The 12,516-nt window shown below is 42.5% G+C and overlaps 1 protein-coding gene across 2 annotated transcripts in view; it reads right to left on the reverse strand.

The window, feature by feature from the left end:
- The window catches only part of LOC147895914 (DUF21 domain-containing protein At2g14520-like), a 109,493-nt gene that overhangs the window by 61,670 nt on the left and 35,307 nt on the right, over window positions 1-12,516 (reverse strand). For both annotated transcript variants that reach the window (XM_087382431.1, XM_087382430.1), the window contains 5 exons: window positions 8,686-8,825; window positions 8,494-8,581; window positions 7,828-7,904; window positions 1,385-1,542; window positions 831-1,114 (listed from right to left, as the gene is read on the reverse strand). In XM_087382431.1, the coding sequence (XP_087238557.1) occupies window positions 831-1,114; window positions 1,385-1,542; window positions 7,828-7,904; window positions 8,494-8,581; window positions 8,686-8,825 (747 nt within the window). The remainder of the gene's footprint in view (window positions 1-830; window positions 1,115-1,384; window positions 1,543-7,827; window positions 7,905-8,493; window positions 8,582-8,685; window positions 8,826-12,516) is intronic.

Here is a 12,516-nt window from a genome sequence, read left to right on the forward strand (position 1 = left end):
TTGAAAATGTGATAGTTTTTGCGGCCGATGGAGATGGAGAAGGATTGGCTGAGGGAGGATCCATCGCCAGTCGAGGTGAGAAGGCCGTCTCGAACAGAAGAAAGCTCCGTCCGTTCCAGAAAAGCTGCGGGAAGGAGAAAGGCGAAGAGGGGCACGAAGAGGAGAGAGGAGGAGAAGAGGTCAAAGGAGGAAGCAAGTGGGAAGGGGGGAAGCAGGTTGAAAGGGCGAGGGAGGGTAGGAAGAGGGAAAGGGGGAGGGAAGAGAGGCGAGTGGATGTGGGCTGAGGGCGGGGGAGGAGGGGGAGAGGAAGAAAGGCGGGGGGAGGCGGGCTGAGGGCGCGGGAAGAGGGGGCTGGAGAGCAGGGAAGGGGGCAGGTAGGCGGGCTGAGCAAGGGAGGGGAAGGGAAGGGCTGAGGAGAGGGAGGGGAAGGGAAGGGCTGAGGGAGAGGGAGAGGGAGAGGGAGAGAAGAGGGCTGGGCTGAAGCGTAGAGAGGGGGAGGGAGCAGCATGGAGCGGGGAGGAGCAGCAGTGATCTGTTTTTCCTCCAAAGGATTTCAAATTCAGCAGAGATTTCTGGCTGCTAGGGGGTGCCGAATGGACACTAGAATGACTTAAAAATACCTTGAATCTTCGGTAGAAACAATCCAGTATTTGCAAGGTAGTTCCGCGGGTTGCCTTGTAAGGTTTCTTAGCTGGTTGTAATTCAAGCAGAATCAAGCTGGTTGTAGGGTTTCATAGCCAGTTCTAATTCAAGCAGAATTTAGCTGCAATAAAATACCTTGAAAATATGAACAGATACCTCAATAACTATAATGACCAGCAAACTTTTACCTGTAAAAGTTCCTCAATAACATCTTCCATTGTGATAATCCCAATAACCTCTTCATCTTGAGAAAAACTTTCAAGGGATTCTTGGCTTATGTTCAAAATATCAGCTTGAACTGTGCGCTCCCACTTTTTCCCAATTGGACTCCGTTGTTTCCTTGCCCCTCGTTCCTCTTTTCTGGAAACAGGACTTAATGCACTTTGTGGGGATCGTCTTGCAAGAGTGAAACTCCCAGAATTAGCCAAATCCTCATCTCCAGGGACATCCAACGCCACAGCTGCAGGTGTGCCTGCTCCAGCATTTGTAGCTAGATCAGACTCTTTCACGAGACACTTCACTCTAAAAGCATTTCACATAAGAAAATGTACGTGCAGTATGTATCAGCAAAATGCACATGCAGATTTCTAAACATGAATCAATGGCCTCCATTTTCAATTGGTAATGCCAAGATCACAAAACGCTTCAGATCCTAAAGCACCCCATAGTCTACGATCTGGAACTTTTAAGATTGACAAGAAAACATAATAAGGTTCTCTTTCCTGTTGAGATACAAGCACACCTCGGATAGAATTTGGCTTAGAGGATCTGCCCCTTAATTCCCTCATCCTATTGATAGCTTCAGTCTTGTCTTTATTGTGCTTTATAACTGCTGCCATATGGCTGTGTCCTTTCTGAAATTCGTTTAAAATGTCATACAGGGGCATGTTTTCTTCAACCCTTCACACAGCAGAAACAATTCAAAGTGGCATTGAGAAAGACAAGTAACACTTTTCAGAAATTGGACTCTGGAGCTTGCAGGTGGGGGACATAATAAAAACCATGGAATTGCAAGTGGGTAACAAAATCAAAACCATGGAATTGCATAAAAGCATATCTTGATCTTCTTTCAATTTAAAGAAAAAGGCAATCTGAATCATTCATTCATATTTCAGCCTACTAAACATAAGAAAATTTCCAAAACCTGCAGTTAAATCCAGATTGATTTTACATAGGGGTTCTCCTTTTTGTCATGCTGTTAGGGTTTGAGAATAGCTTTTACTCTCGTATTGCATTTTTTATTGTTGAAATTTTTTAATTTAAATAACAGCATGGCATCTCATTAAATGGGAGGAAATTGGGAGCATTGAACTAACGAAATCGGTTGAGGCAGGGGTGCCATTTGGATGCTCTGTTGTATATCATTGCCCTAAACCTTTGACAGGTCCATTCAAGGACACATGGCACCTTATGAAGGACACTAGGCAGGCATTAGGTATCGAGGAGGGTTCCAAAGAGAGAGAGAGAGAGACAGAGAGAGCTCTACTTGGAAGGAGGTCTCTCGAGAAAAATCTCACGTTAGATAGATAGATAGATAGATAGATATTAACGTCTCTAAAAGGCCAAACGACCTATGAGACTAAAACAGTTGATACGTCTGCTAGTGTTGTCTCATCAAAGAGAACAACAAAATAAATAAGCTGAAGGCTGAGAGCTACTAAAGGTACTTACAGTCAGAGGGACTGCAAGTGACCCAAAACTAATGAAATACCAAGCAAGTATTTACTAAAAGTACCAATTGATCAGCATAGGCAGAAAGCTAATCAATGAAAAGGTTGCACTCTTCTTATGTCAAAAATCCCAATCATGGGCAGCTCTAGGATCTCATAACTCGGTGCCACACATTTCCGGTGTTTGGCAATGATGACACGGATCCGATGAAAATATGGGTGCCGGGCACAGGGTCTTGGGAGCCTGGGCCTCCGTGACCTGGATATGGCGATGGCTCGGTCCAAAATCACACCACTAGAGTGTGGCAATCTGCCTATGTGTGATAAGGTGGTGGTGGCGCCAGGGGTTTCTGATGGCGGGGAGGGCATAAAAGTAGCTAAGGTGCTGGCAATGAAGAAGTCTCTGAGTGTACTATGCCTAGATGGGGCTGGTCTCGACTGTCTATCTCCCAACAAAGTCTCTCTATGTCGCTTGAGCTCTGATAAAAACAAACCCAAGCATTTTTTATCTTCATACTCCATCACCCTACGGAGTGGGCCAAATCCCTTTCTGAATAGACAGTGATATCTTCCTCGGATTTCATAATATACCGTGCATCTACATACGTAATGCTCCTCTGTCTCCTCCTCCTGCTGGCATAATTCACATATCCGATCCTGAGGGGCTGTGTGGGTGTATCTCCCTGTCTCTATTCTCAACTGATGTGATGAGGTTCGAATTTGGCCAATAATACTACGTAGCCCATGAGATAGGTGTGTGTCCATGTATGCTGGCCTGGCTATAAGTTCATCTGGAGATAAATGAAGAAAATGGCTCTGATAGTGTGCCATCTTCTTCCCTAAGGGCTCATGTGGTCTAGTCCAGGTTCTCTCAGTCTCCAACTTGATAATATCAGCTCTAATGATCTTGTTTCGGTCATGGCGAGACAAGTCTAACTTGGGACAATAGCTGAGCATACCAGCACCATGTTCAACCCTCCTCTGCTAGCTGCCTGGATGATATCATAGCCAACCGTGCATATCTGGAGCTAGGTAGATCCCACAATCTATGTATGCAAGTTACTGCCTGGAACAGAGCCTCTGTCACTAGTGGAGCAGCTGCTAATTCAGCTTGTATTATCGGATGTGGTACAGATGACTTGCTCCGGATCATGCAGGCAATCAATGTCACTAATGGCCTTTCCAATCTCCTCCACTCAGTTGCACCACCTACACTGGGGCCCCATATAGCTGCACCATAAAATAGTGTGGGCACCACCAATGTCTCAAACAACCATAATTTTGTGCGTGGCTCTTGGAACTGTACATGTGCACACTGTCTCTCTAGTGCCCCCAAAGCTGCATAGCCTCTATCCAATCTGGCATCAATCATGGCTCTCAGTGAAAATTGTGGACAGAAAAGATCACCCCGAGGTACACATAAGATCGTACCTGCTCTACTGTCTCACCTTTGAAAGTGAACTGTTGTGCTGAGCGCGTCACCCAAGCCTGTGTAGTATTAAATACCATCACCTTGGTTTTCCCAAGATTTACTGTTAGATCCATGTCCTCACAAAAAGCCTGTAGCGCATCTAAATGTCTTTGTAATCCTTCCGGAGAATCTACAATCAAAACTAAATCATCTGCATAGAGCAGTATGGGTATCAACACTCCTGCTAGGCTGGCTCCGGGTGGCTCCGGGTCTTCCTATCCTGTTGATATACTCTGAGAGCTCATCAATGTATATGCCAAGTAGTGTGGGAGAGAGAGGGCACCCCTGCTTCACGCCAATAGTACTCATAACTGCATCTGACAGCCCTCTAGGTGCTCTAACTCGGCCCATCACCGTCTCATACAAGGCATATATCCCCCACTGCATCTCATGTGGTACTCCAATATCCTGTAGTCTTTGCTCATGGGGAACATGCAGCTGGATGGTTCCGAATGACTCAGACCTTTGCAAAGTCCAACTAGTTCAAACACTGGCCTTTTTGATGGTACAAGGTCCCCCACAAAAAAATACAATCGCAGCAAGCTTTGGCTTGGAATATATTAGCAGAAAAAACAGAAGAATTCTCTCCATGGTTGCAAAATAGAGTGAAGGGACCAAAATGGCCTCCAATACAACAACGCCTGTCAAGAGGGCACTTATGCAAAGATCTTGACACTTCCGCAGCTCTACGCTGGTAGCTTATCTCCAACTCAGGCGGGATGTTGCAAGCCACCTTCAATCTGCGGCTTTACATTTAAAACACTAATCAAATAAGAGAGATTCCCGAAAGAGGTGCAGAAGTTTGTAGGAGTGAATCGACATGGCCTCGTCGACAACAATCAACAAAGAAAGAGCAGAGAAGAAGAAAGCAACGTTATTCAAAGTCCTAACCTTTACCCAAAAAAAACCACGTCATCTTTTTGGAAAACCCCCCCTATCTCTTTCCAAGGTTTTGCCTCTTTCTTGCTCTAACCACTAGCCTGGACGACTTCAAAGCAAAGGATCAGAAATCTAAATCAAGGAGATCCAGATTAGGTGGATTTACGTTCGCGAGCGAACGTAAGGAATCAAATCATGCGTCAAGAAAAGAGCGAGTCGACTTCGAAGACGAATCAAGACCTCGAACAAATAATAGGGAAGTGGACATCGCTTGATAAAGTTTTTTGCTTTAGTTTCTAGAAAAAACTCATTTCATATTGACGAGCCCAAGGCAAGAAAGATCAATCACCGAGCTTGAAGAAAGAGCGAGGAAAAGAAAAGAAAGTTGTTGAGGAGGATACAAAAGAGGAGTCTATGGACTTGGAGAAGGTAGACTACATTGATTATGGAATTCCTTAGTGTGAATTTTGTGGATTAGAAAACCGAACTCTTAATATAGAAAAATAGTTAGAATCTATTAATGACTCGTTAGAAACTATAACTACACCAAGTTATCCGATTCTAATTCGGTAACTCCTCTTAGAACATCACGAATTCCTTTACATCTATTTGAGGCGTCTACCTCTTGCTTTAGAGAAACCCCAAATTTTCAAAAGGACATGAAGTCGCAAAGAAGGAAAACATGAAACATGCAAAAATGGCAAGATTTTCATCAACTCAAGAATATCCTCCTAAAAATAAAAGTCGTGGAAGCCAGCCTTCCCTTGGAAATAAAGCATATAAATGGTGAATGAGCCCCAAAGAGACTAATAAAATTCCAAAATATTGAGCTAAGTTTAAACAAGCTTTTCTTAAAGAATTTTTACATGAAAAGGGCATGGGAAGCTTGGGATGATTATAATGTGAGTAAAAATACTTTAGTCACCCATATAGTCCTTAAATTAAAGAAGATTGATAAGGAAAGACAATTATAATGTTGAGGTGAAAAGAAATTCTCGCAAAACCTTTGAGGAAGCTATCGAGTATGCCCAAATACACAATGATATGACGGGAACATCTAGGTTGAAAGTACAAAACAAACTAGTTTTGTTTCGAGATTCAATAAATTTTCCAATTTATAAAAGAAGAGGCAATTTAAGAAGAATGTTTCTCAAGAAACTCCAAACACAAAGATCTTCTCTTTTCATGAAAAAGATGTTCTCTTTTGAAAAGAGAGGATTATGAAAAGACTTAGCAAAAAATCTTTGCTTTCACTGTTTAGGCACAGATCATTCTTCTTGGAAATACCCTAGAAATAAAAAGGCATGACCTAAAGTCCTAAATAAACCTCTAAAAAATCAAGCACACACGGGGCAAGTGTTACAGCTTAAAGTTACTGAAAAGTACATTGAAGTAGAGGTTTATCATGAGGATAATACCCATATGTATTGCCCATCATCAAAAATGTGACAGCCCACTTTTGGGGTCCTCATTATTTATGGAAATATTGAAGGGAAAAGAGTATGATTATGGTCGATGATCGTGCCACATGTTTTGTAAAGCTACTCAATAGTTAAGCAATAGAAGTTGTCCAAGTATGTGGTCTTTCTTACAAAGGGCAATGATAAGAAGTTTCGGACACCATGATACATGGTGTAGAGATGGATATTCAAGTCCATATGCTTTGGATTTCCATCTTGATAGACCAAATGTCGTTCTTGGTTTATAGTCTTGGGCATAGCTTGCAACAACGGAATCATTAAAATAATTCCATCATATTTAAAAAACATGGTAGAGTCTTTCAGATCCAAGGAAAACACGATGTACCTAATTCTTCACTTATTGTTTGATGGAACTATAATAAATTTTACACAAACCATAATGCGAGGTATATATTCAAGCTTAGTATTATTCATGATTTTATTTCTTCTGCATCTGAACAAAGTAAACTTTATACTTGATGTTGTTCAAAAGCATAAAGCTTATCCTAATCACCTTAATGGTTGAATTTAAAGATGTTTTTAGAGATGAACCTCAAAGGAAGAGTTTTGAGAAGTTAAAAGTAGCTATAGCTACGGCTCTCCCAATGAACCATTCATGGTTGAAATAGAAGACAATGATTTTGCTGTTGGGGCGATACATTTACAAAAGGGTTGACCAACTTTTGAAAGTAAAAAGTTAGACCACGCTCAACAAAATTACTCCGCATATAAGAAGGAGCTGTATGCTATAGTTTATGCTTCTCATTGAACTTGCCTCTGTACAACATGAATCCAAAAGAAAAAAGCTCATTAACTAGGAGAAGATGAAAAAAATACCAAGGAGAATGTACATTCAAAGTTGCGCAAAAGAGGAGCAACTTCTACTCAGAACAAAAAACAGTGAAAGAAAGCTTCTAACTGGACCGGAGGAAGATCTCCTCGTGGATGTGCATCCTGAAGGGATCAAACACACTTTTTTTTGGGGGGGGAATTTTGATGCTTTATAATACATAGAAGCTTCCCCTAAATCGGGAGCTGAGCATTACATCAGCAGAAGATCTCAGTATATGACAAGGATACATTGTGATCTACACAATGAGTTTGCAGACAATCAAACACACTTTTTTTTGTGAAAACTTTGAAGGCTTTATATTACAAATCAAACACACACACACACATGCGCGTGTAGGTGGGAGCATTGTTTTAATAGCAATTAATCAAAAGAAGGTAGCTTTTAATAAAAGCAATGTAATAGCTTAACAAGCAAAGGCAATTTAAAAAAACTAACTGTACTCCTCTCATCCCTTCGTCTTTAATATCACATCTTACTATATATATATATATATATATATATCTCACATCTTACTACTTTTTTTCACAAAAAAAAAACAACCTTTGGGCCACGCATTGGATATATGCTCGAAACACACAAATCAATTGAAAAATTAGTCAGCACTAAACAAACATAACTTCTCTTATCGACATGGAAATACTACCTCATGGTAGACGAGATATATGATTTCTTCATCATGATAACAAGTATAGCATAGCTACTTTCTGCTAGCTCATGAATTCAATAACAAACTACCAATAGCTTTTGATGAACAAGCCAACCTTATCTGGCAAATGCCAGCAATATCCATTCATGAGGGTTTCAAAACAGCATGCAAATGTTATGCTGTTATAACTCAACCATATGCCACACCTGGGAATCTTCCGTATCGTAGTGTGCTGTCTTACAGGAACCTCCTCTTCAGGACGAGTTGTTAGCAGATTCTTGACCTGCAAAATAAAACAATGTGATTTATCCTTAGAATAAAAGCAAATATTGGATTTAGTCGAAATGCTCATGCAATTTCATGCGCTATATTGCATGCCCTCCTAATTATAAATAGTGTTTTTTAAGCCCATACATAGCCACACAAAACCAAGCAATCCATTTGTAATGCAAAAACTTAGCATCACATGTGACTTTTCTTTTCCAATCTTCACATTCACGAGTCATTGAACCAACCCTCTCTACTGTATTTAATCTCTGAGCCCTCAGAACCTCTCCTTGAGTATCTATCCTTAACTTCATGAAAATTTGTTAAACTAGTCTCCTCCTCTAGTCCTCTAGTCCTCTAACCTTGCAAAGGAAGAAGCAGTACTAACACATTTTTTCCCTCCCTCAGATAAAGCCCAGTTCTAGAAACGCAATGACAGGGAAATTGCCAAGCTACTTCTTTCACTCTGCGACCATGTGATGTTGAGATGTTAACAAAATAGAGATCTGAATAATCATGATGCCAAGCTGAGTGACAAACAAGAGACAAAACTATGTAAGCAACTCAACATTGAAAGGATGAAGATAAAGAAGTAATATGATCACCAGAATGAGCCCAATAATATTTGTTGGATTCCCTGAGTACACAGGAACGCGGCTGTGTCCTTTTGTCATTATCACATGCATTGTGTTCCTGCAGCATAAAGATAAGTTTGTAAAATAATAATACTTGATGGGAATAATAAAATGATCAGTAAATATATCAGAAAACTCAAAAGCAGAACAGAAATCTTGTACATGTCAAGCTTTGCATTCACATCAATAGAAAAAGTTGATGCAATGGGTGTCATTGCATCCTTTGCTGTTTTTTGTGTCAACTCCAAAGCACCAGTGATGATTGTAGTCTCATCATGTGTCAGTTCCCCACCTTTCCCAGCCTGTTAATAGATGGGATGGATCAGCAAGATACAACTTCAAACACATGATATATCTTGAAACACAAAATGGCTGCACTGATATCCCAATCGAATCGACAACCAAAGTGGATAGCTTGCACTAAATTTCCACTCATATAGTTCCAAATCATTGAAATAACAAAAAGGCTAGAGTATCTAAGTTAAATTTCTACTCATATCATGTAAAAGCATTATAACAATGGTAACACTAGTAATTTCCTTACCAACAATCCAACAATCTAATACAAGACCCTTTTTTTTTTTTTGCAAAAAGAAACTTCTATTAAGTATTAAAGAAAACCGTTAGAGCAAGCTCCATACGAGATACACCATGCAATGCATGAGAAGCTCAAAAGCCAAAAAGAAAGGATTGGGGCTGAAAGTGCCATCTCAATCCTGTAGAACCCTCCGAGAAAAAGTGAGAACCCCTCCAAACTCGTAGGAATACAGTCCTCCTAGAAGAGGCTGCCCGTGAAGGGCCCTGCATGCTAGCCCAAATGGCTATCAAAGTATGAACCATGTCAGTCCAAATACCCGTGAACACCTGTGAAGGGTGTATCTGGGTGCCATCCAGGGCCTCTGTACATCTGGAGAAGCTCTGAAGGACGTAAATGGTACATCTTGAAGAGAGCAAGTCTCTATCACCTGCCAACGGACCGAGAGTGCCCAAGAAGAAGGCTCACCCTCATAAAACACCTAGGGCCCAGTAAGGGATAACCATGCAACCGAGCCCCAAGTCATGAGAAGGGGGAGGTATGCAAAATGCTGAGTATCCGAGCAACCCCTTTCCAAACAGTCCTCGCCTGACTGCAATCCCAAAGGCAATGTCCCACTAACTCCTCTGCAGAATGGCAACGAGGGCAAGTAGGGTCAGCCTTAAATCGTGATCTCCACAGATTCACTGAAATCCCTCCATGAATAGAAAGCCAAAAGAAAAGAGTGATTTTTCTATTTCTGAGGGATTTCCAGAGCCTCCTCCAGAAGTTCCTATGCAAATCTGCGGTGATGAAGAAGCTGTCCCAATGGGGGGCTCTGGAGGGAATCCAACCCCTACTGCTCAATTGAAATACAATAACATTTAATTAGCTGAAATTAGAGAATCTGTACAAACCGCTCATGTACCTTAATGAGACACATGGATGTACCTGGTGCAGCTGCACGGGATTTCTTAGTTCTCGTTCTCTCTCTCTCTCTCTCTCTTAGGCCTTCCGTAAGCCTTCCATAGGCCTCCGGTAGATCTCCTGTAGGCCTCTCACAGCGTTTTGTCATCTCTATCGTGGCCCCTCTATAACGCTCCACCAATTCTCTGTGTAGCCCTCCATAACTCTCCCGTAGCCCCAAGTCTTGTCAACAGCAAGTCAAAGGATTAGACTCAAGATCCTACGACAATCATACAAGCTAAAAGGAACTAAGCTATGGATAGCTGAGTTAGAATTATTATTATATTCTAGGCAGTGGCCAATGTAATGTAATAAGTGGGTTAGGGGCACTTTTCCCTCTTAGAGGTTTTCCCCCTAACCACGGTCTAATCTCTAACTACGGTTCGTGATTAGATAGGGTTTTGTCACTTAGACAAAACCCTCATCTCTTTCATTGTACTATTACTTCAACTCAGTACACTTTGGGAAGTGAACTACGTTGAGCTCACTCTCTCTTTGCACACTCTTGCTCTTGCTTCCGTTTTCTCACATTTGGTATTAGAGCACTTCCTTCCTGCTCCCTGCTCAACAGCTCGTGCTTCAATTGCTCCATTGCCCGCAAGCTCAACCTCCAGCTCCCGCTCTTGCCCGTTTGTATAGTCCGCCCATACCTGCCAATCATCGTACTATCAGTTAGCCGCATGCATTCCGTATTGCAAGGCCGTACAGGTCGTCATACAACTGCGCCTTTCATCCGTACTGCCATACAACTGTGCCAGCAAACTCGTGGCGGCCATACAACCTACATTCCATACATCTGCTCCAAGTCCGTACTACTTCCGTACAGCGCCGTAGAACATCCATACAATGTACGGATTGACAGTCTGTACTGTACTGCATTTTTTTTTTGGGCAAAAAAGAGACTTCTATTAAGTATTAAAGAAAACCGTTAGAGCAAGCTCCATACGGGAATACGGGATACACCATGCAATGCATGAAAAGCTCAAGAGCCAAAAAGAAAGGATTGGGGCTGATAGTGCCATCTCAATCTGGTAGCAACATCTGAGAAAAAGGGAGAACCCCTCCAAACTCGAAGAAATACAATCCTCCTAGAAGAGGCTGCTTGTGAAGGGCCCTGCATGCTAGCCCATATGGCTATCAAAGTGTCAACCGTGTCACTCCAAATACCCGTGAGCACCTGTGATGGGTGTATCTCGGTGTCATCCAAGGCCTCTGTGCATCTGCCTCTCCAAATGTGCCAAGAGGAAATCCTAGCCAAAATCTCCCAAGAGGTGTCCACTGAAACATGTGAAGCTCTGAAAGGAATATGTGGTACATCCTAAAGAGAGCACAGCTCTATCACCTATCGACGGATCGAGAGTGCCCAAGAAGAACGCTTACCCTCATAAAACACCTGGGGCCCAGTAAGGGATAACCATGCGACCGAGCCCCAAGTCATGAAGAAAGGAAAAGTATGAAAAATGCTGAGTATCCGAGCAACTCCTTTCCAAACAATTCTCGCTTGATTGCAGTCCCAAAGGCAATGTCGCACTGACTCCTCTGCAGAATGATAGCGAGGGCAAGTGGGATCAGCCCCAAATCGTGATCTCCACAGGTTCACTGCAATCCCTCCATGAATAGAAAGCCAAAAGAAAAGAGTGATCTTTCTATTTCTGAGGGATTTCCAGAGCCTCCTCCAAAAATTCCTACGTAAATCTGCGGTGATGAAGAAGCTATCCCAAAAGAGTGATGGGTCTCCAATGGGATACAAAATTCATGTTGCCACCTTTCGGGATAAGGTGTATGAGTCCCTCGATCAGTGAGTCAGGCATCTCACCCGAGTCCCAAATGCCCTGCAAGGCTGAAGTAATATGATCACCTATCATATCCCAAAAGGTTGTAAAAAAAGAAGTAAGACCATCAGAACCACAGCATTTGCCCTTACGAAGAGCGGAGAGAGCACTCTTGAACTCTGTGTTGGTAAAGCGTGCATCAAGTGAGCATATCATCTCTAGTGTGACCAACACAGGTAAACTCTGTCAGATCTCATCTCTAGCCACATCTCTGGCACGTGTGTCAGGATCTGCGAAAAGAAAGGAGGCATAGAAAGCTGTCGCTAAGTGCATGACGGTACCCGGATGAGACTGCAAAACACCATCAGAGTCAATAAGCTGCTTGACACTCTCTCTACTATGTCTGGGACCAAGTGTAGAGAAAAAGTGTTTATTGACTCTCCCTCCCATCTATATCCAAAAGGACTCTCGTGCATGAAAGGCATACTCTGCTCTCTGATCAAGCAATGTCTGCAAGGGAGCCATTGCCGTAGCAAGGCGCTCCTGTATCCAAGCATCTGATGGTCGTTTATGCTCCTCCCTCTGCAAGGCTGCCAACTGCCGGCGGATACCAATGTCCCGCCTGAGTACCTCACCTCGCCGAGCACTAGCAACAGAGTGATAAAAGTCGCTGATACTGGCAAGTGCTGTGGCCACATGTGAAGGACCAACCACCCCCCCTACATGTGAGAAACCCAGATC

Source organism: Dipteris shenzhenensis, chromosome 12, assembly GCF_047967505.1.
Source record: "Dipteris shenzhenensis isolate YYH24624 ecotype China chromosome 12, Dip_SZ_1.0, whole genome shotgun sequence".
Taxonomy (NCBI): Eukaryota; Viridiplantae; Streptophyta; class Polypodiopsida; order Gleicheniales; family Dipteridaceae; genus Dipteris; species Dipteris shenzhenensis.